This window comes from Mastacembelus armatus, chromosome 1, assembly GCF_900324485.2.
Source record: "Mastacembelus armatus chromosome 1, fMasArm1.2, whole genome shotgun sequence".
In the NCBI taxonomy this organism is placed as follows: Eukaryota; Metazoa; Chordata; class Actinopteri; order Synbranchiformes; family Mastacembelidae; genus Mastacembelus; species Mastacembelus armatus.
This window is the reverse complement of record NC_046633.1, coordinates 4,793,985-4,819,396: the sequence shown is the minus strand read 5'-3', so window position 1 is coordinate 4,819,396 and position 25,412 is coordinate 4,793,985. Positions and strand designations below refer to the sequence as shown.

The 25,412-nt window shown below is 42.6% G+C and overlaps 1 protein-coding gene across 1 annotated transcript in view; it reads right to left on the bottom strand.

Annotated features, from left to right (window-relative positions):
* The window catches only part of LOC113128008 (voltage-dependent T-type calcium channel subunit alpha-1G-like), a 42,572-nt gene that overhangs the window by 2,736 nt on the left and 14,424 nt on the right, over positions 1 to 25,412 (bottom strand). Inside the window, exons 9-34 of the mRNA XM_026303015.1 lie at positions 24,816 to 25,401; positions 23,126 to 23,502; positions 21,264 to 21,415; positions 20,650 to 20,835; positions 20,254 to 20,371; positions 19,580 to 19,735; positions 18,713 to 18,800; positions 18,207 to 18,397; positions 14,974 to 15,270; positions 12,829 to 12,929; positions 10,147 to 10,270; positions 9,655 to 9,723; positions 9,295 to 9,479; positions 9,084 to 9,210; positions 7,868 to 7,993; positions 7,687 to 7,776; positions 7,102 to 7,294; positions 5,589 to 5,740; positions 5,372 to 5,481; positions 5,131 to 5,264; positions 4,978 to 5,048; positions 3,116 to 3,194; positions 2,660 to 2,781; positions 1,996 to 2,286; positions 1,755 to 1,905; positions 642 to 1,201 (exon numbers count right to left, since the gene is read on the bottom strand). Of these exons, the coding sequence (XP_026158800.1) occupies positions 642 to 1,201; positions 1,755 to 1,905; positions 1,996 to 2,286; positions 2,660 to 2,781; positions 3,116 to 3,194; positions 4,978 to 5,048; positions 5,131 to 5,264; positions 5,372 to 5,481; positions 5,589 to 5,740; positions 7,102 to 7,294; positions 7,687 to 7,776; positions 7,868 to 7,993; positions 9,084 to 9,210; positions 9,295 to 9,479; positions 9,655 to 9,723; positions 10,147 to 10,270; positions 12,829 to 12,929; positions 14,974 to 15,270; positions 18,207 to 18,397; positions 18,713 to 18,800; positions 19,580 to 19,735; positions 20,254 to 20,371; positions 20,650 to 20,835; positions 21,264 to 21,415; positions 23,126 to 23,502; positions 24,816 to 25,401 (4,836 nt within the window). The remainder of the gene's footprint in view (positions 1 to 641; positions 1,202 to 1,754; positions 1,906 to 1,995; positions 2,287 to 2,659; positions 2,782 to 3,115; positions 3,195 to 4,977; positions 5,049 to 5,130; positions 5,265 to 5,371; positions 5,482 to 5,588; positions 5,741 to 7,101; positions 7,295 to 7,686; positions 7,777 to 7,867; positions 7,994 to 9,083; positions 9,211 to 9,294; positions 9,480 to 9,654; positions 9,724 to 10,146; positions 10,271 to 12,828; positions 12,930 to 14,973; positions 15,271 to 18,206; positions 18,398 to 18,712; positions 18,801 to 19,579; positions 19,736 to 20,253; positions 20,372 to 20,649; positions 20,836 to 21,263; positions 21,416 to 23,125; positions 23,503 to 24,815; positions 25,402 to 25,412) is intronic.

Genomic DNA, 25,412 nt, shown 5'->3' with positions numbered 1-25,412 from the left:
ATTTTGGTGAACAAGTGAGCGCCGCCTGGTGCTAAGCTAAATAAAGTGGGTTAGGGTTTTCTTACATCTGCTGATATGTAACTACCAAGAAAGTGTCCTCCACCACAGCTCAGGTGCTCAGAGAAACATAAAAAGGGAAAACCATTGCAAAGAGTGTAATTTTGAATATTAGATAGAAGATCTTCACTTTCCCATCTGATTAACTCCAACTACTGCAGACTTTTATTAGCTCTGTCTAAATGAAGAATTGTGGATTTTTAGCCCATGGTTTACCATCACCCAGACTCTTAAAACTTATCTCACTTTTTTATGTTAGTAAAAAGTTGGTTAATGTTAAATTATATTATCATAATGTTAATGCTGTTTCACTGCAGAGACCATGCAGTGGCAATTTAACTGTATTGTAATGAATGCAGACTTGCTGGAAATGTGAAAAGAGGAAGCAAAATTAGAAAAGAAGGAGAAAAACAAAGTGAGTGGCAGAGGAGAATAAAATGTGAAGAGAAGAGACAAAAAAGGAAAAATGAGGAGAGAAGAGATGAAAAGGGAAAAAAGAAGAGTGAAAAGAACTGAAGAAAGGGGAATGGGCAAAAGACAAGAAAGAGAGAGGAGGAAAGAAAAGAAAGGTGATAATAACACACCTGTCTCCGCAACTGTCTGCTCGCAGTGCGGAAAGATGCTGGTCTCTTCGGGGCTGAACTTTCTGGGACGTAGGAAGGACTCAGCTTGTTTTTATCTAAACTGTCTTCAGGACTGAGCCAATGAGAAGGACGACTGCTGGCACTGTGTGTGGGACTCAGTCTGAGTGAATGGTGTCTGTCTATACTGTAGCTGGACATGAGCCTCGGTCTGTCTGTATTATGTTCCCGATTCAGCCTGTATCCATCCATGCTGTGAGCAGAAGTGAGTCTGTGTCTGTTTATTCGATGGGCCGGGCTGAACTTGTAACCATCCATACTGTGAGCTGAATTAAGTCTGTGTCTCTTTACTCTGTGGGCTGGACTGAGCCTGTGTCCATCGATACTGTCTGCTGGACCGAGTCTGTGCGGGGAGTGTCTGTCAGCGCTCTGCAAGGTTCTGAGGCAGATCATCGGCCTTGAGCTGCGTCCAGACCCTAGAGTAGCGTGACTGATGGCGGGCAGAGCTCCTGGAACCTGCAGTAATGAGCCACCTCCACTGGAGCCCAGTGATGACACAGAGCCTGCAGATAACACATGGCCACATGGTGAAAAGAAAACAACAGAATAAAGTACAGTAATTCCAGATTAAGTGAAGTCTAAAGAAGAATACAGGGATTGCTTTTTGGATTTTGCTGTTTTTAAATGACAGTAAAACAAGAAACCGATCCACACACCAGCTTCTTTATTATATATGCTTTAATATTCGACATAAAGGGAAACCTAACTTTCCATGTCATATTTTCAAACTAATACAAACACTTACAAACATCCTTCATCTGATTAGCAGATGTGACTGTTCTGTAAAATATATGTGTCCTATCTTTGGGGACTCTTAATTCTGATTATAATCACATCCTCCTGTCAGTATGAAGCCAATGATACAATTTTTCTAAACATTTCCCATCAACAGAACATAATAACTCACTAGACCACTGAATGTATATTAATCCACAGCTGAAAACAGCCTCCTCTATTTATAGAAGCAATAATCTTTACAGCAATCATCTGTGGTTATGGCATAATAAAAAAAAAAAAAGGCTTCTTAATTTAATTGGCTATAAACAACACAAGTACCTGAGTAGCTGTAGCCAGAACAGGCCTCAAGGCCAATGGGAGGATAGGGGGAGCATCTGAGTGGCTGAACGTAGCTGTCACTGGGGAGAGACAGCATGCGTCCCATGCTCAGCAGGTTGCCATGGGAACACTCGTCATTCTCAACCTGCACCTGCCACATAACATCATCACCGTATCATCGTTATTGTCACCTCCTTTCCCTTCCACACATGTGGAAATACAAGCACAAACTGTATGTCACCTGGGCAGGTGTCTCCATGTTTGACCCCAGATCTCCACCCACAGATGCAGCGCTGAGGCGTCGGCTGGCCTCCTCCCTTTCCCTCTCCCTCTCCCTCTCCCTCCTCTCCTCCATCTCCTCCAGCTGAGCCTCCTTGTTGCTCTCCTCTAAATGTTTCATCAGAACAGCTACGACCACATTGACCAGAACAAACTGAGCCGTTAGGACGAAGGTGACAAAGTAAACTGGCGAGATTAACGGCAGGTAAGTGAGGCAGTGACGATCTTGTGGGCGACACTCACGCAGCGTGTCCTGGATGACAAGAGTATGAGAAGGAGATCAAGATGATGAGGCAATGAAGAAAAATTATAATAAAGACATAAAGGTTATATCCAGGTTTATGGTCTATGTTTTATTTCTTCTCCTCTCCAATAGGGGGAGATGTTGAGCTGAGCATGAAAGGACCTTAAGCCTGTCACAGAAGAGTAATACTCTCTCATCTCCCTCTAATGTCAGCAGCTCTTAGTCTGTCATAAAAACAGTGATCTGCTCTCTGCTTAATGCAGCGCCTGTCTCACAACCAATGCTTTGAGACACACACATGCACAGACTCAAATATGGATTTTGTCATCCCTCCATCTTCTTAAAAACTCCTACAAAGCAGAGTAAGAGTAAGAGAAATAACCTTCATAATCCCATTCCAGTTGTCCCCAGTGGACACCCTGAAGAGAGTGAGGAAAGCCATGCCAAAGTTGTCAAAGGTGGCGTGGCGACTAAGACCCTCACATGGATTCTCTTCTGAACACTCTGAAAGAGGATGAAAAAAGGGGAAAGAGTATTAGTGACAGTAAGTGTGGGAGAGAAATGCGAAGGGAGAGAAGAAGGAGAATTGTGTGTAGATTAGATCACTGATTAGAACACTGATTCTAAATTGACATAATTAATGTATGTACCACAACAAAATAGATTTCTTCATGTTACATAATCCATGGATATCTCGTCAGTGTCAGCTGAGGCACACACACACATCTGCGCATCAGCACTGATTTATATGCATGCACACACTCACGTGCTCACACACACACACACACACACGCACACACACGCACATACATGCACACATACGCACACACACACTAACCCAGTTTTCCAAAGAGCTCAACTCCCAGAGCTGCATAGATGAAGAACAGCAACATGAAGAGCAGACCCAGATTCCCCACCTAGACAGACGCACGCACACAGATATATACAGTGTATGATACACAGAAAAAAAAGACATGTACAGTATACATCGAGAGAGACGCAAACATGCAAACAGATAGAAAGAGGCCATAGACAGACTCTGCAAAGCCTTACTGTATTAATGCTTACTACTTCATAAAACAATTTGGAGCCATCATGGTTCCTAGAGTTGAATCGAATCTTCAGTTTGAAAAACAAATGTGCATTTTCAGATTTTTTCTGGATCCAGACCTCATGAATGTCAACCATGCCTGTTTATTTGAAGTACAAACAGCTCACAGGGATTTGGCTCGCCTTCCCTCATGGTAGGTGGCATGGAGCTGTCTAATAAGATGACAGATAAATCTAGTGATGACACGCAGGGGAAAAAGCACTTGGACACCACTGCAGAGACCTGGGTTCAATCCCTGCCAGTGTCACTTCAAAGACAACTACTTTGGATCGTGAGTATTTTTCTTCTTTAGAGACTCCTGTTTGCTGGCTTTGAGGAACATGGGCTCCATAAGATATGATGCTATATGTGCTATGATTTTTGAACTACACATTCAAATTTGGGAGGCAAAATTAAAATGTATACAATTTAACAGTTCAAACAAAGGACCACACCTCAAACAGTTTCTAGCCCTACATACCTGTTTGTTCTCATTTACTGTACGCCCACCCTCCCTCCCTGCTTTTCTCTCTAAATCACTCATCCCCTGAGAGTCCACTGGATGTGGTAGATTCTTCCTGAAGCCTTCCCTGCACCTGAGCCATAATCCCACTCAACTATTCTCAACAACCACTTACACATTTATATTCAAACAAAACTACAGTCATCTACAATCAGCTAGGGATTGTACGCACAAGAGCGCTTTGAGCTAAATGCTATTGTCAATATGTTAACGTGCTCGGAATGACAATGCTAACATGCTGATACTTAGCAGTAATGTTTGCCATGTCACCATCTAAATTAAGTGTGTCAGCTTGCTAGGATTTGCTAATTTAGCCATAAACCAAAGTGGTGGGCCACCCTCTTGACAGTGCCATCCATGGAGCCAAGCCACTAACACTTCTACAAACAGGTTATGTGCATCTCAATTAAATATTCAGCCCTTGCTTCTATATTTCTTGTTCAGACAGAAAAAAATTGCATCTTCAGTAAGACAGGTGTAGAGCACCCCAGCAGACATAGAGAGTTACCTGTCCAATATTTCATCAAAGCCCCATTAACCATTTTGCCATATTCTAGCGCAAGATGATCAGGACATTTTACCGTTGAGCTCAAAGACATGAAAAGGGAGGAGTGAAATACTGCTGCTATGATAACTCGACACATTTTTACCATCCTCCCTCAAAGGCAAATAAACTGCTGTGTGCATGATAAGCTCTCAGACTGGACTCCCTGCTTCATATTTTATCTTCTCACAGGTACCCAGTTGCCAAACAAATGTGCCAAAGCAGCCATGAAGTTACAGTATGTGCCATAAAGGTATGATTGAACTAGTAATTTATAAGGCACAGTGATAAATGTCAGGATCAGCACTTAGGTTGTAGCTAATCATAGCAATGTCTTCATGGTTGTTCAGTAGTTTGGAGTGAGGGGTTAACAGTAGCCAGTAAGGGGAATCAGTACTGTTAGAGAATTACTGTATGTGGGAGGCATTGGATGCCAGGCCTCATAAATTGCTATATAAAACAAACTGTCTGCATTTCATCTGGACTTCAGGCTAAGAGTTAAATAGACGTCTTTTATTTTACAGAATCAATGCAGCCTCTTACCTGAGGCAAAGCTTGCATCACTGTGTCCAACAGAGCTCTCATTCCTGTAGCCATCTTCAACAGCTTCAACACTGAAACATTGTAATGTGTCAGCTTGTATCAGCCACATATCACCCTGTCTGTTTGTTCGGCTGTTTGTGTTACTGTGCGTACCTCGTGTTATCCTCAGGACTCTCATGATGCGGATGATGGTGGGGTTAATAGGCAGGGAAGCATTCAGGTCTATTTCCTCCAGGGTGATTCCCATGATGGACAGCAACACAATGGCGAGGTCCAACTGGTTCCACCTTGACAAGCACACACACATACACACAAACAAACACACTATTTCAGTTGCCCTAAGGATGAATTTGTTTATTTGTCAGTGTCTCTGTATTCATATGAGTGTAAACACCTCTCTTTGAAAAAGCGCCGCAGGCCAAAAGCGATGAGTTTGAGAATGGCCTCAATGACAAACACCAGTGTGAAGACGTAATTGCAGTACTTCAGTATCTCCTCAAGGTACTGCAGGACACGCAGAGACACACACTTCATAAACCCACTGTTGCAGTACTGTACCACCACATCCCACTTCATTATTATGGTTCTAGGACAGGTGTTGCCATGGTTACCTGAGGCTGGTTGTAGTGCTCCATGCTCATGGTGAGGAGGTTTGTAAAGATGATGATGGTGATGAAAAGATCCAGGTATTGGCTGGTGCACACAGTGTGAATGGATCGGCGCAATGGGGAGTAGTCAGCGTAATATGGCTTCTCCTGGGCCCCTGAGTCACAGACACAGACACAGACACAGACAGACAGACAGACACACACACACACACACACACTCATTAAAATGCTTCTGGAAGAAAAATATGATATGAAGTCACTAACGAAGTGGATGCCAAGTGGCACACTCCTGTGTGCGTGAGCGTGCATATGTGTGTGTACAGACTAAAAGTGCCACCTCAGGAATTCAATACTATCCATCACGCATACACACACACTCCATGGCACCTCAAGGTGTCTTTGGGTAGAAACCCTTGCTGTCTGCTGCCAGACAGTTAACTGACTAAGAGGAAAGCACTACTAGAGATTACACTGCAGAGAGAGAGAGGACAGAGTGAGACAGAAATGAGGTAACGCAAAAGAGAAAAACCGTGTGCGCAGCAGCATCGAGTGTGTATCTGAACACAATACGGGCAGAAATGATCAATATGCTAATACAGTATGCATGTGGAGAAAACAAAATTTATTGTGTGCAACTGTGCCTGCAAGTGTATTATTACATCTACAATATATGGCCAAAGATGTGTGGAATCTTTGTCTTGTATTTAGATTTTCATGGTGCCAGTTTAATTATACATTTTAGACCAATTGAGGGAAATATTTTAGACAATAATGTGCTTCCATTCCAAACATTGTAGCAGCAGTTTCAACATAAAAGTGTCACAGTGCATGCTATTTTCTCCAACATGATGTGGAGGAACAGGACTCTCCTACACAGAAAGAGAGAGTTGTCAACTCCCCTCCAGCACCTTTGGGATGAACCGCGAGCCAGGCCTTATCATTCTACATTAGTGGCCGAGCACATTAACTGGCACTCTATTTCCTAAATGGTGTGCGTTAGTAGAAGGACACTCTCATAATTTCATCTTTTGTTATGTCATTTCTGAGGGAGTGGTGACATAAAGAAGTTAAAATACTGAAAATTACTGAAAGCATCATTACATACCAAATTAATGTCAATTGTCATTTAGGCAAATTTAAAAGTACATTTTAAACTTCAGAGATAAAAACCTCTCCAGCTAAAAATAGACCTAAAACAAAAAGACAGGAGTGAGAGTCCATAGTCACGGTCTGAGTGGACATTGACACAGTGGTCAGTGGTCACAGTGGCAGTGCATCACCTCTAGCAGCTGTGATGTTGCCAGAACAAATCAGACAGTGAGAATAATGCTCTTGCAGCTGAACAGAAGTTAATCCCTGTAGCCAGGATTGAAAATCTAGTGGAAAGCCATCACATAAGAATGGAGTCTGTTAGCAGCAGATGAATGCCAGTGGTTTGACAATTACATGTTGGTGTAATATTCAGGTGTTCACAGACTTTTAGCTTGTACACCCCCCTCCCCCTCTTGATTCTCACTTCTCCTCCTCTTCTCCAGCCGTCTCTGTCGTTTCTCCTCCCTCAGCCGTGCTTCCTCTTCTTCCTGCTGCTGGCGACACTTGTGAAAGTTTTCCACCACCACACCCACAAACATGTTGAGCACAAAGAAGCTGACGATGAGGAGAAAAGAGATGAAGAACAGCAGCATCCATGGGTTGTGGTTTCTTATTGGCTGCAGCAAGAGAGAGAAGATACAGCAGAAGAAAGGAGGAGAGTTAGTATGGGAACAAAAAGGAAAAAGAGGAGAGAGCATAAACAAGAAGACAATGCAAGTCCTGAGTCAGCAGTGAAACTGCCTGGGCTGTCAGTTCACATCTATTTATCTATCTGCCTTTTCTCTTTCTTTACACCAACCTTCTCCCCTGAAATATTTCTGCTTTCTGCATGAAACAAACAAGATCAAACTGTGCTTAAGACTGACATAAAACAAAAACAAAACACAGAGAAACATAATATAAACAGGATGTACGGTTTGTCTCCATGATATTCAACGTTTACTACGCACACTCTCTCGCTTCCCTTGTGTGTGTGTGTCTGTGGGTGTTTATGTGTCTAAATTTTCACCTGCTGGTCCACTGCGACAGCATCCAGGCCATCATACATGATGCTGACCCAGCCGTCTTTACATGACAGCACAAACAGTGACATCAGCGCCTGGGAGAGTGAGGCAAATATAAACCAGCATCAGTCTGCAGGAGCAGGTGTCAGTCTTAGATGTGTGCAGGAGTGAACGTATGTCACAAACCTGTCCCAGGTTGTCAAAGTTGTATTTCCGTCGAACCCAGCGGTATCCTGCTTCGAGACACTGAGTTTTATTGGTGATGTTACTCACATCGAGCCCGTCACAGTAGAAGAACTTCCCTTTAAACAGCTGCACAAACATCCAGATGTGTATACAAAGACAAAGAACATACAAAAACAGCGTAAAATCAATGGAAACAGACCTTTACATTCCTTACAGTAAACTACTCAGCGAGTGCCTTCAGGCAGCTAAGACACTGAAATACTGTCTGGTCCAGACTGGCTCAATCACAAATACAAAAACACTCCAGCAATGGAAATATATACCTGCACATAACATAACATTAATCAAGCATAATTTCCTGTGCAAGCTTTAAATCTGAATATTTACATGAAGACTCCCACGAATGAAAGTAGCATAAAGAAGATGAGCGCTTACAAAGACCTTAAAACTGAGTAGCTTCAGTATCACTAAAAAAGCTGTTCCCTACTGCCCTGGCTTGTGACCCCTTAAAATGAAAGTTTGTGGATGTGAGATTAGAGCAGTTCAACCAAAAACCAATGTTCCCTATGATATTATTTCCTTTAAAGGACTTCTGGGGGATCTCAAAGCCTGAGAAGGTTAAAAGAGCCAGTATTTCATAAGAAAAAACCCCATTACCAATAATTATATGGGACCCCTCAGATTTATCTCTAACCCATGAGGGTTTTCCATAGGTTGGGGACCCCTGTTTTACAACAGGAAAATTTAATGGACTGTCTCTTTTAAAGTTTAATGTATCTGTCTGCTTTGAACATCAAAAACTAATAAAAATAAATAATAAAATGTATTAATTAATAACACACAAATCCAGGTGAAATCTGATGGTGATTTATAAACTACATTCTCAGCAAAATCCCCCTGCAGTTGAACTATTGTTTTTTTAATTACTTCCAGGGACTCTGGTGCATAATCAGCAGCTGATTTGCATTTTCTCCCAATTTTTCTTTTCACATTTTATTACCTAAAGCATTTTCTCAGTTTTGCCTTGTATATTTTAAACCAGTACCATGTAGCAGCGTCAAATACAACAAGCTTTAGAAGTTTGTGAACATAAAACTGCATGAAAATAAGTTTACACTCAGTAAAATGAAATGAAATGAAAACCAGTAAAAACCAAAAAAAAAAAATCTTCTCTTGCTTAGCTGATAAAAACTGAACATACAGTATCAATCTTTACCTGGACGCCCAATATTCCAAACACAATGAAAAAAGCACAGCAGATGAGGACAATGTTCCCAATGGGTCTGAGAGATGTGATCAGAGTCTCCACCACCAGTTTTAGACCTGGAGCTCGACTTATCACCCTGCAGCACAAACACACATGTGCACAGTCATATCAGATAATACCAATGCAGTAAACATTAAAGAAAAATCACTCATGTACCTACCTGAGAGGCCGCAGTGTGCGGAGCAGACGAAGCACACGGAGGATGCCTAAGATTCGATTACCACCTGCTGATGCAACGGAGACCAGGATGTCTACCAGTGAAACAAAGACCAGCAGCCCATCTAATATATTCCAGCTGCTCTGCAGGTACACGCTGTTTCCAAAGTAGAGGCCCATAGCTACCACCTTATGACACACACACACACACACAACAGCAAAGTGACTGAAATAATAAGATATGTTGTGGTGTAAAATAAGACAGTAAATGTAACTGTAATCCAGAGCCAGGAAGAAAATTGTCCTCATGATTAAAATGAAAAAAATGACTTTAAAATGTTTGTCAGAAAATGTGTGCTGTTACCTTGATCATCATTTCACCCACGAAGATCACAGTGAAGATGTAATTAGATACACTGAGGAACACCCGCTCCTGTCACACACACATCCACGTGAGAGTGTGCACAGATACACACAGAGAAGCACATTTGTCTGTCACGGGTTTCATGTCCCAGTAGCTTTAGCTTTGATTCTGGACTCAAACTACAGTAATTGCAATGTGTTACATAATGAGGTGAAAAAAAATCCATTACAATTGTAGTAGAAACATAATGACAGTATACTGGGAACTGCACATGTTCTTATAATGACTCCCGGATCACTCTTACATCAGCTACCACTGTAGTCAGCAGCTTGTGTGAGTGTGTGACCTAGTATTTCCATAAGTGTGGAGACCCCTGAGTTAAGGTTAAAGGTTGGGGTCGGGCATGTTGTTGCAGTTCTGCTGAAGAACGCATTATGCTAATCAGTGTCACTACAAGTATAGAGCACAAACGTGTTTGTGTGAGTGTAGTACCATGCTGTTGGGCTGTATGTCAGGTCTCTCAAGAGCAATGGTGATACAGTTCAGGAAGATGAAGAGCAGGACGATGTGATCAAACATTTTGTGACTTATGACCCTTTGGCACCACAACCTAAACCTGAAGAGAAAAGAGAGGCAAAGAGAATCATCAACTCCTCTGTTTCCTACAGCACCTACAACACTAACACCACTGAATTTTCAACGTAATTAATTTTCAGTCATACAAACTAGCTCAGTCTTAAATGGCACATAAAAGCAGTTTAGCCGAACATGTTGCATTCATTAATTTTCTTAGTACTTAGGAATTTTCTCTTATGAATGTAATTCATTAGTGGTCCAGACCTGTCATATGAGTCATGACTAAAAAGCCTTTCTTCACAGGGTGAAAACACATTTGACAGACTGAAGAATTTTGGCAGTGAAGTGGACTCAATTTAAATACTATAGAAAACTTGATTTCATTATAAAAATATAACAAAGCTAATCAATATTCAGTTCACGGTATCTTCATAATGACAGCTTGCCAATTCACTGACCTTATCCGATTTTTGTATTTTTATTGACATTTTTAATCACAGCAGCTTATACTATTTCAGTAATTGTTAATTTTCTGAATCTGACAGCTGCCTCAGGGTCTTCATGCAGGTCGCTGTCCACTTTCATCCTCTTTCACTCGACAGTGTAATCACCAACCGTAGGCTGTAATATTCTCTACTCTAATATTACAAAGGCTGTCTGCCTTTTGACCACCTTGCATACTGTCAGTGACAGCTTTGCTTTGGAAAATGTTTCATATCATGGCTTCCTATGTTTTCTGACATATGGCTCCTTAAAATGAAGCAGTGTAGACATGAGATTCCCTCTTATTTCTGTCATAGTACTGTTGCTCTGATAACCCATAAGTGACAGATGTACAATTAACATTTTTTAATTGCTAGTGCAACAATTGGCTATGAAAAATATAATTTTTAGTTTCCGGATTCCTGACAGGAGCATACAAGCTCCACAGTGAGGAATCCTTCTTACTCTCAAATGAGTGCCTCGTCTTAAACAGGTGGTGTTTCTCAGTGTGAAATGAGCAGTTTACAAGTTGGTGCAGTTTGGTGAATCTGACTTGAACAGTTTTATGAACAGAAATGTAGGACAAGACAACAAAAGAGTTCTTGCATGAAGCCCATGTTAGGTGTGGGTGTGAGAGAGAAGGAGAAGGTGTAAGACCCAAATGCTGGACACACTGCTTTATTTAAATAATAAGAAATTAAGTAAAAAAAATAACAACGAACAAAAAGCGTCTCAAAAAGAGAGATGAGTCTTGGCTGCAGCTGGTTAGCTGAGGAGTAGTTATCCCAGGATGAGCTGGGAAGGTGAGGTGATCCACCAGGTGATGATCGACGATGCCGGCTGCCGGGGCGGTTATCCCCGATGTGGCGTTCCCTTCTAGGGGAGGAGCCGGGTCCGCGTTGGCAGAGGAGGGTTGGTGGCAGTGAAGTGGCAGTCACTGGAGAAATGGGGAGAACCGGCAGGCGGAGGGCCGTAGGCAGGTGAAGGCAGGTGCGCCGGTGACAGACGACGGTCCGCAGCGTGGAGACTCCCGTGTGGCAAAGCAGGTGATCAGCTGGAGATAGATCCGGTGGAGGCGACCGGACAGTCACCGGGAAGTGCAGCCAGGATAAGAAAAATAAAGGGGAGAGAGTCTCCCCCTGACACAAACCGTGTAACTTCGTCAATGCTCCAGCAGCGAACCACGAGTTACCGGATGTATATATACACACTGAGCCACCTGGCTAAATAGGGAACAGCTGAACTCTATTATTGTGGCTAATAATAAAGACCTTTGTGGGGGCAAACAGGAACCTGCTACGAAATAAAGGTCCCCAAGAGGAAGTCCCAGGCGGCACGGGCCACTTGGAGGGCCAAGGGCCGAATCCCAGACGGTCCAAAAAGAAAAACCCCAGGTTGTAGGGATGACCTGGGAGGGTTTGAGGAAGGTACCGGGGAAGGGATCCACATTGCGGGTGGGAGGGAAGCAATCCATAGTCCACTGGTCTGCCCGAAAATGCCGTCGCCAGTAGGGTGGACCACCCCTCAGGCTGCTTGCAGTGCGAGGCTCCTCCGGAGGTCATCCCCTCAGGGGCACGGGAGTCTGGAGAACGACCCCTCAGGCAAGCAGGAACCTTGGACTGCTCTGGAGGATGACCCCTCAAGCGCAGAGAAATCCAGTCTCTCTGGAGGTCAGCCACTCACATAACAGCCCATTGTGTCTGTTTACACTTGTCCAGATTTAATTGATAAAAGTCATATTGGTATTGCCAAGCCTTAACTGTAACCTTCACACTTTAACTGTGAATTTTCACATATGCTGTGGTTTACACCACCTAGGCCACTCAGGAGAGTATCAGTGGCTGTGTGGGTGTGCTTGTTTCTCCTACACTGTGAGGACTGAAGCCTGTTTACACAAACACACACGCTGTGGAGACTCAGCTTTCTCGTGGGTCCCCATTTATGTAAATCAGTGAATTTTAAAGACATGACTTTGTATAAGGTCACAGTAAAGGTTAGGGGTAGGAAGGTAGTGGTCATGGTTAGGGTTAGCGTTAGAATAAGTCTCCAGGGAATTAATGTAAACACCCTACAAGGAACAGAAACAAGTGTGTGTGTGTGTGTTTGTGTGTGTACCGGTTTTGTGGAGAGAACACATAGAGGGACCACTCTTCATGCTCCAGGCACCACTGAGGCTCATATGGTTCCAGCATGTTCTTCAGCTTCTTACATAAACTCTAGAAGGAAGACACAAACAACAGTATGGGCACATGTGCCATCCATCCATCCATCCATCCATCCATCCATCCATCCATCCATCATCAGCTGGAGGCACATGTGCCCATATACAAAATATATATACATACAGTGGGTACGGAAAGTATTCAGACCCCTTTAAAATTTTTCACTCTTTGTGTCATTGCAGCCATTTGCCAAAATCAAAAAAGTTCATTTTATTTCTCATTAATGTACACTCAGGACCCCATCTTGACAGAAAAAAACAGAAATGTAGAAATTTTTGCAAATTTATTAAAAAAGAAAAACTGAAATATCACATGGTCATAAATATTCAGACCCTTTGCAGTGACACTCATATTTAACTCACATGCTGTCCATTTCTTCTGATCCTCCTTGAGATGGTTCTGCTCCTTCATTGGAGTCCAGCTGTGTTTAATTAAACTGATTGGACTTGATTAGGAAAGGCACACACCTGTCTATATAAGACCTTACAGCTCACAGTGCACGTCAGAGCAAATGAGAATCATGAGGTCGAAGGAACTGCCCAAGGAGCTCAGAGACAGAATTGTGGCAAGGCACAGATCTGGCCAAGGTTACAAAAGAATTTCTGCAGCACTCAAGGTTCCTAAGAGCACAGTGGCCTCCATAATCCTCAAATGGAAAAAGTTTGGGACGACCAGAACTCTTCCTAGACCTGGCCGTCCAGCCAAACTGAGCAATCGTGGGAGAAGAGCCTTGATGAGAGAGGTAAAGAAGAACCCAAAGATCACTGTGGCTGAGCTCCAGAGATGCAGTAGGGAGATGGGAGAAAGTTCCACAAAGTCAACTATCACTGCAGCCCTCCACCAGTTGGGGCTTTATGGCAGAGTGGCCTGACGGAAGCCTCTCCTCAGTGCAAGACACATGAAAGCCCGCATAGAGTTTGCCAAAAAACACATGAAGGACTCCCAGACTATGAGAAATAAGATTCTCTGGTCTGATGAGACCAAGATTGAACTTTTTGGCGTTAATTCTAAGCGGTATGTGTGGAGAAAACCAGGCACTGCTCATCACCTGCCCAATACAATCCCTACAGTGAAACATGGTGGTGGGAGCATCATGTTGTGGGGGTGTTTTTCAGCTGCAGGGACAGGACGACTGGTTGCAATTGAAGGAAAGACGAATGCGGCCAAGTACAGAGATATCCTGGAAGAAAACCTCTTCCAGAGTGCTCAGACTGGGCCGAAGGTTCACCTTTCAACATGACCCTAAGCACACAGCTAAAATAACAAAGGAGTGGCTTCGGAACAACTCTGTGACCGTTCTTGACTGGCCCAGCCAGAGCCCTGACCTAAACCCAATTGAGCATCTCTGGAGAGACCTGAAAATGGCTGTCCACCAACGTTCACCATCCAACCTGACAGAACTGGAGAGGATCTGCAAGGAAGAATGGCAGAGGATCCCCAAATCCAGGTGTGAAACACTTGTTGCATCATTCCCAAGACGACTCATGGCTGTACTAGCTCAAAAGGGTGCTTCTACTCAATACTGAGCACAGGGTCTGAATACTTATGACCATGTGATATTTCAGTTTTTCTTTTTTAATAAATTTGCAAAAATTTCTACATTTCTGTTTTTTTCTGTCAAGATGGGGCGCTGAGTGTACATTAATGAGAAATAAAATGAACTTTTTTGATTTTGGCAAATGGCTGCAATGACACAAAGAGTGAAAAATTTAAAGGGGTCTGAATACTTTCCGTACCCACTGTATATGTTGATTGTTTGTTAGTACATTGTCTGACCGACTATGTCAGCGGTTATTTTTTTATATTCTGCAATGAGTATGAAAATGACAAAAGTAAATTATACACACACAGGACAGGTCTAACAGTGTTCCCAATGTTTCCTCCACCTTGCTTACAATTTAGGTACAATAAGTGTCTAAGTTCATTAAGGTTGGAATTTATACCTTCGCAAGGTAATTTGCAGCAGTTTATGAATTTACGAACCCACCTAGATAAGATATTTTATTAACTAAAAACTGAAAACTAAAAACTGCACCACCTCAGTCTCTTCCTCTTCCTGGTCACTGTGGTAATGTGTCGATAGAGGAGCATCATCGTAGCAGTGGTCAGGGAAATGAAAGGTGGTGCCATTGCAGTCGAACGGATGGAGCATGGGCACCTGGAGGTACTCCGGCTGGTCCAGAGATTGCTCTGTGCTGCTGAGGTTGGAACTCGTGTGCGTGTCGGACAGTAGGGACTCCATCTCTCCTGACTGGCTCTTCCTGTGGAGGCTGGGGGCCCGACCAATACTGGTCCAACTGGATCGACGGCTCGCTGGCCCACTGTCCCACGCACACTGTGAAGACAATTTTAAACAACAGTAACACCTGGTTGGATTTCTGATTGGTCTTTCAACTGCAAATAAAAATTCAATATTTCACAAATTAAAGGTTTACTGTAGAGTTTTTGGCCACTGGGGTTGCTGTCGAGGCACGTCTTGATGAATAGGTCCCTGTTTTGTTTACAGCTTGTGCTCTACCAGCATGCTCGAGGAAGAACACTGATTATCTCAGTGATTATCTGGAATACAGTCTAATTTTTATGCTACAGAGTTTACACACTGTTTGTATTAGGCAGATGATCTGTTGCATCAAAAACATTCCTCATGTCTTTCTAATATGTGTCATTAAGGTAATGTTCGGCCCTATGAAAAACTGTGCACAGGAAGGGTGCACTACAATACAGCAACGATGTGTCATGGGTGAACAGACAGTGAAAAGAACAGCAATGCTGGGCTGATTCTGACACACCACATGATCAAAGCTGCAAGTAAGTCTGCTTGGATCCATGAATGGGATGTGAGATACTGACGCACCAACCAGAAATTTGAGGCAATCAAACAGGACTCTAGACAGACCCGATTAGGCCACAGAGAATATAACCAACACTTGTGCTTTGTTACATCAAAATTGGTGAAAGTTTTAAGGATATTGTACCTCGACTGAAAACATGTTGTGAGTTGCTAGCTAAGCCTGCACATCAAATCACTCTATGTGATGGCAAATGAAATTGATATTTATCTCAAATATAAGCCTATGAGTGAATATTAACAGATGATGGCAGAATTGTGCCAAAGAAACAAAACAATGTACCAGCAAAAGCCTGTTAAGGAGAAACTGCCAATGGAAACAATATACAGTGGATATAAAAAGTCTACACACCCCTGTTCAAATGCCAGGTTTTCGGGATGTAAAAAAATTACATCAAGATAAATAATAATTTCACAACTTTTTCCACCTTTCATGTGACCTATAACCTGTACAATGTAATTGAAAAACAAACAGAAATCTTTTAGGAAGGTGAAATAAAAATAAACAACTGAGATAATGTGGTTGCATAAGTGTGCACACCCTTTTATAACTGGGGATGTGGCTGTGTCCAGATTTAACCAATTACATTCAAACTCATGTTAAACTGGAGTCAGCACACACCTGTCACCAATTAAAGTGCCTCTGATCAACCCCAAATAAAGTTCAGCTGTTCTAGTAGGATTTTTCTGACATTTTTGTAGCCACGTCTTCCAGCACAAGCCATGGTCCACAGAAAGCTTCCAAAGCATCAGAGGGATCTCATTATTCAAAGATATCGGTCAGGTGAAGGCTACAAAAAAATTTCCAAGGAATTAAATATTCCATGGAACACAGTGAAGACCGTCATCATCAAGTGGAGAAAATATGGCACAACAGTGACATTACCAAGAACAGGACGTCCGTCCAAAGTTGATGATAAGACAAGAAGAAAACTAGTCAGGGAGGCTGCCAAGAGGCCGACAGCAACACTGAAGGAGCTGCAGGAATTTCCGGCAAGTACTGGCTGTGTAGTACATGTGACAACAATCTCCCGTCTTCTTCGTATGTCTGGGCTATGGGGTAGGGTGGCAAGACGGAAGCCTTATCTTACATAGAAAAACATCCAAGCCTGGCTTAATTTTGCAAAAAGACATCTGAACTCTCCCAAACGCATGTGGGAAAATGTGTTATGGTCTGATGAAACCAAGGTTGAACTTTTTGGACATAATTCCAAAAGGTATATTTGGCGCAAAAACAGCACTGCACATCACCAAAATAACACCATACCTACAGTGAAGCACGGTGGTGGCAGCATCATGCTTTGGGGCTGTTTTTCTTCAGTTGGAACTGGGGCCTTGGTCAGGGTGGAGGGAATTATGAACAGTTCCAAATACCAGTCAGTGTTGGCACAAAACCTTCGACCTTCTGTTAGAAAGCTTAAGATGAAGAGGAACTTCATCTTTCAGCATGACAATGATCCAAAGCACACGTCTAAATCAACAAAAGAATGGCTTCACCGGAATAAGATTGAGGCTTTGGAATGGCCCAGCCAGAGTCCAGACCTGAATCCCATCGAACATCTGTGGGGTGATCTGAAGAGGGCTGTGCACAGGAGATGCCCTCGCAATCTGTCAGATTTGGAGCGGTTTTGCAAAGAAGAGTGGGCAAATATTTCCACATCAAGATGTGCCACGCTGATAGGCTCCTACCCAAAAAGACTGAGGGCTGTAATAAAAGCCAAAGGTGCTGCAACAAAGTATTAGTTTAAGGGTGTGCATATTTATGCAACCAGGTTATTTTAAGTTTTTTATTTTATATTTTTCCCCTTTAAAGTTTTCTGTTTGTTTTTCAATTACATTGTACAGGTTATAGGTCACATTAAAGGTGGAAAAAGTTTTGAAATTATTTATCTTGCTGTCATTTTTTTACATCACGAATATCTGGCATTTGAACAGGGGTGTGTAGACTTTTTATATCCACTGTATGTTCCAAAATATTTGGCTTAGCAAATTTTGTTTTTTAGGAAGCTCATTCACTGACTTAATTTGTTAGGGCTTTGTTGAAAAGCACTGAATATAATAGATTATTATAATAGATTAGACTTTGTAAGTTTTTGACATTAAAAACATTCACCAATCACAAGTTTTTGAATTTAGAATATTTTCATTTTCCGGGTGTATCCTGCCTCTTGTCCAATGTCAGCTGGGATTGGCTCCAGCCCTCTCATGACTCTCTCCATCAAAAGTGGCATAGCTAAGGGATGTAGGATCTTCATATCTAAAGCACAGCACGGCCTTGAATTTGATCTTTTTTTTATATATATGTTAAAATATTCTCTGCTATGCCTGGTAAGTTGTAAACGTTGATTGCTTCTTTAAATCAACTTTATATCTGATAGTTAATCTGTTGATAATATGGGTAAGAGCATGTGTCCAGGGCTCACCGGTGACCTCTGCTCGAGGTTGTTGATGTCCATGGAAGCACCACTCGCCCGACGTGATTGGCTGGAGTTTATGGTGGGGGTGGCTGCAGTGTGTGTGATGACTGGCAGAGGTGGAGGAGGGGGGTGTGGCATGGAGGCTTTTGGGTTCAGGAGACCATTGGGGCTCAGCATCATGGCCTGGATCTTGAGCTCTGTGCACACACGTTCACAAACATTTGTTGTTAAAGGATCATTTGTATCCATGGGTGGGAACATGGGTGTGAAGTGTAGTCTGAATTTTATAATTTAAATTAACCAAAATATCATGGAAAAGGATGCAAATTCATAAAAAAAAAAATCACTTTGGGTCCCTTATCTCAGTGTGACAGGAGTTGCTTGACCTTATGACCTGTGAATAGGAAAACTATGTGTAATATACAACTACCTCGAGTATGGGAAGGTTGAACCTGAAATCAAAATGATCAGTGAAATGTATTCCCATGTTCAGTTGGTCTAAGTGTGTGTACCTGCAGCATACAACTCTCTCAACTTCTCCTCGTCTTCGTAACAGAGTGATTGTCCTTCGTCATCTGCCTCAGATCTGTTCGCATCACCCTAAAACACACACACACACACACACACACAGCACCAGGATCACCGCTATCATCATAATCTTTGTCATTATCGTCATCAGCTTCCTTCCTTCTTATTGTCTGTTTACTGTGGTAGAGGTGAAAAACATGAGCAAGTCAAAGAGGAAAAGACTGAGAAACAAAGAGTTGGAGGCAGACGGGTGGAGGGGATCTCCAGTGTTCTCTAGTTGAGTTATGTGCATGGCTTTGGCAGCGATCTCCTGTAGTCACGCCAATAAAGCTTTACTGAATTTAATTAAAATTCACGCCAGAAAGATGGAGGCAGACGGCTTTGGCAAAGGGTATGTCTATGTATGTGTGTGTGTGTGTGTGTGTGTGTGCATGCATGTGATAGAGAGAGACAAAAAGAGAGAGAGAACAAGTGCTCTCTGATGCTGGAGATAAAAGATGAAAACTAAACAACAAAAGCTCACCAGCTGTGAATGGCAGGCGATATCAAACACATCCCTACCCTGGAGAGTATTCTCTGTGTGTGTGTGTGTGTCAGCAAGAAAGAAAGATAGATAGAATGAGAGAAAAGAGGATAGACACAGAGCTAGAGAAGGAAAGAACTGAAAAAGAAAGCTAAAAAGAGTGATGGATAGAGAGAGAGAGAGATGGAAGAAACCACACAGGCAGGATGGTGGAGATTATTCTCTTGTAGGCAGCTTTGGTATCATCAGCACAACAGAGCTCAATTAGTCACATTCTCCATGCCTTGTTCTCTAAGTAGCTCAAATAAAGCTGCAACTTTGCCCTTACTTCAGCTTGAAAGCCCTCAACCAAAATGGCTACAAGCAAGTTGAAGAGGACGTAGTTGCCAAAGGTCATGAGGGCTACAAAGTAGAGGGCAGCCAACGCCGAGGTGGAGGCCATCCCATTATACAGCACTGCATTCCAGTCCTCCTGGGTAAGGATCTGCATATGGGAACAGATGTGAAGAGACAGGTAGTACAGTAGAAGTCTAATATATGTGGGAAAAAACATAATATACCATCAAATGGAAAATGAAACAGACACTGCTAGAAGCTGTTCTGAGAACAATCAGAAGAATTATAAGAGCAGATTCTTCCTTTAATATCTCATTGTCAGTAGAACAGTAATAATGCTCATCAGTGTTAAATGAGTTCCTGTGGAGTGCGTCTTTCATTGCCCTTCCTCCCCCTCTGCTTGTGAAGCGTATCTTACCTGCCCACTGGGGGAGTTTTTATATTTTGTTGTAAAATTGAGCATGAGCACTTCCAAATTAGAGCAAATGAAATAAGAGAAGACTGTCAGTTCTACTGCCAGTAACAGCAGCTGCTGCTTTTTGGATTTTATTCCAATTTATTTAAAAGACACATTTAACAGTAATTGATGAAATGCTCTAAATGACATGTCGATGTATTCGTGTGCTCATGCACATCTGGGTGATTGCATGTGTGTGTTTGTCAAACCTGAAACACGGTGACAGTCGCCCAGAGCAGAGAGTCAAAGTTCTTCCTGTCAGGTAAAGTGTCTCCACTGTCTTGTCGCAAACCAAACTTACAGCCGAACAGATGCATCCCCAAGATACTGCAATATGCACACACACACACACACACACACACATACACACGTCATGCAGTCTCAACACAACAAGATGCAGTATGTCTGTGTGAATTGTGTTTGAGTGAAAGGTAGTAGAAGTAGGAACATGTCCCATAATATAGTTATAGCAAATAAATCAGCAGTGGTGATTTTTGTGAGGAATAATAAGTAATAAATGTAGTAAACATGATTAAAGCTGAGAAAAAAAAGGCTTAAGAGTCACAGCCTGCAGCATTGCCCTTTGAGTAAGGGATATACTTTACCTGAATATAAATATAAAGAGCATCAGCAACATGCAGAACGTGGCAACATTGTCCATGGTCTTCATCAGCACTACCAGCTGCCTCCTCAAGGCAGGAAGGAACCGGACCAGCTTCAAAACTCTCAGAAGACGAAAGGTACGCAGCACAGACAACCCTCCCTCAGCCTCCCCCACAATCTCCCACACGCTAAAACACACACAGACAGATTACAAACACAAAGTTAACTTCAAATTACAGCAACCAAGGAATCAATATCTCCCTAGGCTCAGCTCTAAGTCTTTTTCAAAAACCTTCCTTCCACGTGGGCAATGTGCTAAATTCTTTTTCTAGTGGCATGAGGCAACTGAAAAGAGGAAATGGGCCAATGCTGTTCACAGCTTATTAGTCAATAAAGAAGGTGGGAACAGTGTGCACAGTAAACAAGCAAAGCCTTAAGCAGATACATAATTTAGATTGTAATACTACTACATAACAGAGTGAATGCAGGCTCACTAGAGCCAGAGTACAACCACATGGCTTCCCTGCAAGAACCACCGTCACTGTGATGTAACTGCAGTGCTGACTCAGTGAGGATTTTCCAGCAACAAGAGGACAAAGACCCTAAAAAGGCACACCTGATGATGACAATAACGCTGTCAAAGCCGTTGTAGGGGTTCTTGATGTAGCCAAACAGTCCGAGAGCCAGGAGTTTCAGCAGCATCTCCAGACTGAAGAGGCTTGTGAATACCATGTTACTGATCTCCAAACTATCTGTCAGCTCCTGCGGCTGAAGCAGTGCAGTGTTTGTGGAGAGAAAAGAGGGTGAGATTGATGTACAGAGATGGACAGGCACAGAGAAAAATGAACAAATAAACAGAGACAGACAGACTGTCAGTGAGGAGCACAGTAGACTCAACATCTTAGAATTTCTATAATGCTAGTCAAGGCTTCAGTGGGTCTGTGCAGATAAAGTCAAATATACAGAGAGCTGCCCCAGGTTGTGAATGCAGGAGTCTTTTTACTCACAATCCTCTTCAATAAAGTGAGTGAATTCCTTTTTATTATTAATTTTATTGGTAGTACTTAAAGCAAAGGTTTTCAAGCTTCACACGGGGCTGTAAGGGAAATTTTGGAGCACACCTAAAATTGAGCTGATTTGTTTGAAATAAGCTCTTATCTTGGCAAGCAATTCTAACTTCATATTAGCTATCAAAATGCACATTCATAACATTTGTTTGGTTGGTAATTCCACATATTCTTTTGGTTTGTAACAATTCTATTTATTTACACTGGGGTGGGAGGCATAGCATGCTTTCTGACTCCAAAAGAGGCAATACAGACGTTTGAGAGCCACTGACTTAAAGCTGTTCTGTTTGGGGTCATAGTTAACTTTGTTTAATCACCCTGATGCTTCTTTTTTTTATCATGAGAACTGCTTTTAAATGTGATTTTGAACTGAAGGCCTGTCTTAGAAGTCCAGTACAGAATATGACACTGGGGTCTCAGCTTAGAGCTTTTGCTGAACTGTGATATTAAAAACACATAAAAAAACAACAGAATACCATGGCATTGGGTGACATATCTTTATTACAGTGAATACAGCCACTGTGGTTTATTCCTCTCAGCTTGTAAACTAGCAAAGCTGTGTAAACAAGAAAGAGCCACTCTGAGCATGCTCAGTCACTCAGAGCTATTCCCCAGAGATCAAAAAACAGGTCTCAGAGGTGTTTCAAGCTAAACTGCAGTGGTCACGTTCACTGAAGCAAGGGAATGTCACCTAATACATACTTATAGTTCTTTATGTAATAGATAGTTTGTGGATGACAATACATTGCTGTGGAAGAGAGAAAAAAACCTATATCAGGCTTTGGCCCCACAGTCATATGTTATTATATTCATTCATATATCTTCATTGTTAATTTTCATCCCTTTGGGGTATTTGTTAGAAAAGGCTAAAATAGGTTTGGCATTATCCTTTAACATAAGTAGCTGAAGAAGTTAAGGCCATCCCGATCTGTCATATTATTCAGGAAATGGGCCAATTGCAATCTTCCATTATCTCCCACAGTCTATCCATGCCTTTCAGCCAATCGCAGGGTCAGATCTATCCTCCTCCTCCTCCTAACCCTTACATTCACTCTCACTCGCTTCCCTCACTCTGCCCCATCTCTACACCGCTGACTCTCCCTCCTGTCCCAGGGTCACGCTTTAATTAACACTTCAGGTCTTATGAGTTTCTCTATCTCCTGATACATGCGCGTACACACCCACACGCAATCACAGACTCACATACACACACACACTTTTCGTGATCCCATATGCTCGGTGCTGTAAGTGTTGATTGGAGGGTAGGTTTACTAACTCCACCACACAGAGTGATTAGCGCATCCATTTTCAATCAAACTGTAGTCACATCCAATCTGCAGGAGGCACGCACATAGCTATGCACATGCACACACAAGCATGCAGCCTCTTACACTAACACACACACACATACCTGTTCATGGTACTCTATGCCCATTGACAGTGTATTAATAAGGATGGCAATCATGATTCCTCTGTTGAAGTATCTGCTTCCAACAATGAGTTCCAGTTTAGTTCGGAGTCCCGCCCAGCAATGCTCAAAAAGCCTTTTTTTTGGCTCAGACACCTGTGCATCACCACGGCAGGGGCTGCTACAGTGGCAAGGGCTGTTACTATGACATGAGCTGTTGCCATGGCATGAGTTGCTGTACCCATGTTGCTGGTCTTCAGGCTGTTCGTTAACATTTTCAATGTCACTAACTTGGTTGTAGTAGGTACAGTATGGGCAGACCGAGGACTCTCCTGGAACTTCACCTGGCAACAGTAACGCAGGATGCCCAGTGCACGCATCTGCAGAGACACAGAAAGAGAAAATGACATAGACATGGACCTCAAAGATCATACATGTGCAAGGGCCTGGCAGGCTATTCATTTAGCATGTTGTAGTTACTTAGGCATTCTGTCATACGGCATGTTTTCTGCTCAGTAAAGGAGAGCACCTTCATTTCATTTCTGGGAGACAAAAATTCAATAACATGGAAGCTACTGTGCAGTTGGGATTCTTTTGTGCAGAGGGGGAGTTCTTTTATTAGAACAGGGATATGTGTGTGTGTGTTTGTGTGTGTGTGTGTACTGTGTGTGTTCGTTGGGGGGAAGGGACGCAGAGTGAAGCGAGAGTAAGATTTCAGTGGATTTCATTAGCAAGCAGCTTGGGAGGAATGCTCCACTGATGTCACAACAAACACGAATCTAGCACGACCAGTTCACTTGTCATCACAATTACAACAAATTCATGTTTCACTAGAGACTGATATAGTAAATCCTATCTAGTCGTTTCTGTGGTGTGTGCCTATAGATAATGTGGGCTGCAAGGAAACTTGTGGGAAGATTTGCCGAAAATGATTCTCCACTACATACATTAACACTGAGCTGCAAAACTTATTCATTTCTACTTAGTTTTTTAGTCAGAATTTATTCATAAATTATATTACATTCTGAAATATTTTTTTCTTGACCAATTTTCGGTTCAAGGTCTTTTTGAGCATCACAGGGAGTACTTCTCGGTCTGTCAAAACCGTTGAATAATTTTCTTCTTGAGTGGAGGAACTTTGTAAAGTGTCATTATGATGTCACCAGGGTTATTTTGGTTTTGGCCTGAAGATAATAGATTTACCCTAACAAGGCACAGTGTGGAGTTTTAAAGCTGTGTTGAGTTTTTGGAGCATCACCCATAAGAGGGATTAAAAACAAGATATCTGTCTGCTGCGGCTGTGGATTTTTTTATGGAGACACTTCAACTAGGTGATTTGTTTTGAACAGTGTTCTCTAATTTGACTTTTTTCTACTTTAAACTGTGTGTGATGCATTTGCCTGCTCTTTACCACAGCATTGTTTATGGAATATGCAAGTGTTTCCCTTTTTATTGTCTCACATCATCTTGGTAGTCCACAGACGCCACTGGACTACAGAACACGTGAGTTTGATCTTTTGTGATTACACAGATATGTTGCCTTGTGGTTAGTCACTTGAATGTACAGTATAAATACACAAGTGTGTCTAACAAAAAAATTGTGCAGATCATAACATGTGAACCATGAATCTGTGCCACCATCCTCGTACCACCCAAGTTCAGAAGCTGTGACCTTGACAGTACTTGCACTCACCATGCTCCAGCACCAGCTGCGGCAGTCTGCTGATGGCCTCGGTGGAAACCAGCTGCTTCTGGTCCCGGTCCTTTGCATCCAGGCGACTGAAGAGGGGTGCTATGAAGGGATAATTAAAACCGTTCTCTCCATTACTGACAGCAGGTTCAGACTGAGGCTGATGATGTTGGTGATGATGCTGGTGATGATGATGACGATGATAAAGCTGATGAAGGTGTGACAGGTCGTTGGGGGCATGGCCGGAGTGCCGGTGGGCAAGTCCATTCATCTCCCCAACACCTCCCCTCCTGGTTGATCCACCACATCTGTCTCTCTTGCACACACACATGCAACGAAAGTGTCTCTGCGTCTCAGTGTACCAGCGGGACAGTCGTCGCCACGCCTTGCGGCCCAGGTGTGCCAGGTAACGGATAATCTCCTCATAGCAGCTTCCTGGTTGGCTGTCACTGGCCAGAGTGGAAGCTGATTGGTGGAGCTGGCGGGCATGCTGCTCCGATTTCATTAGGGCATGTTCTCTCTGCTTTGTTTCTGAAAACTGGGTTGCTATGACGACCAGGCACAAATTGATCATGAAGAAGGAGCCCACCTAGTTATGAC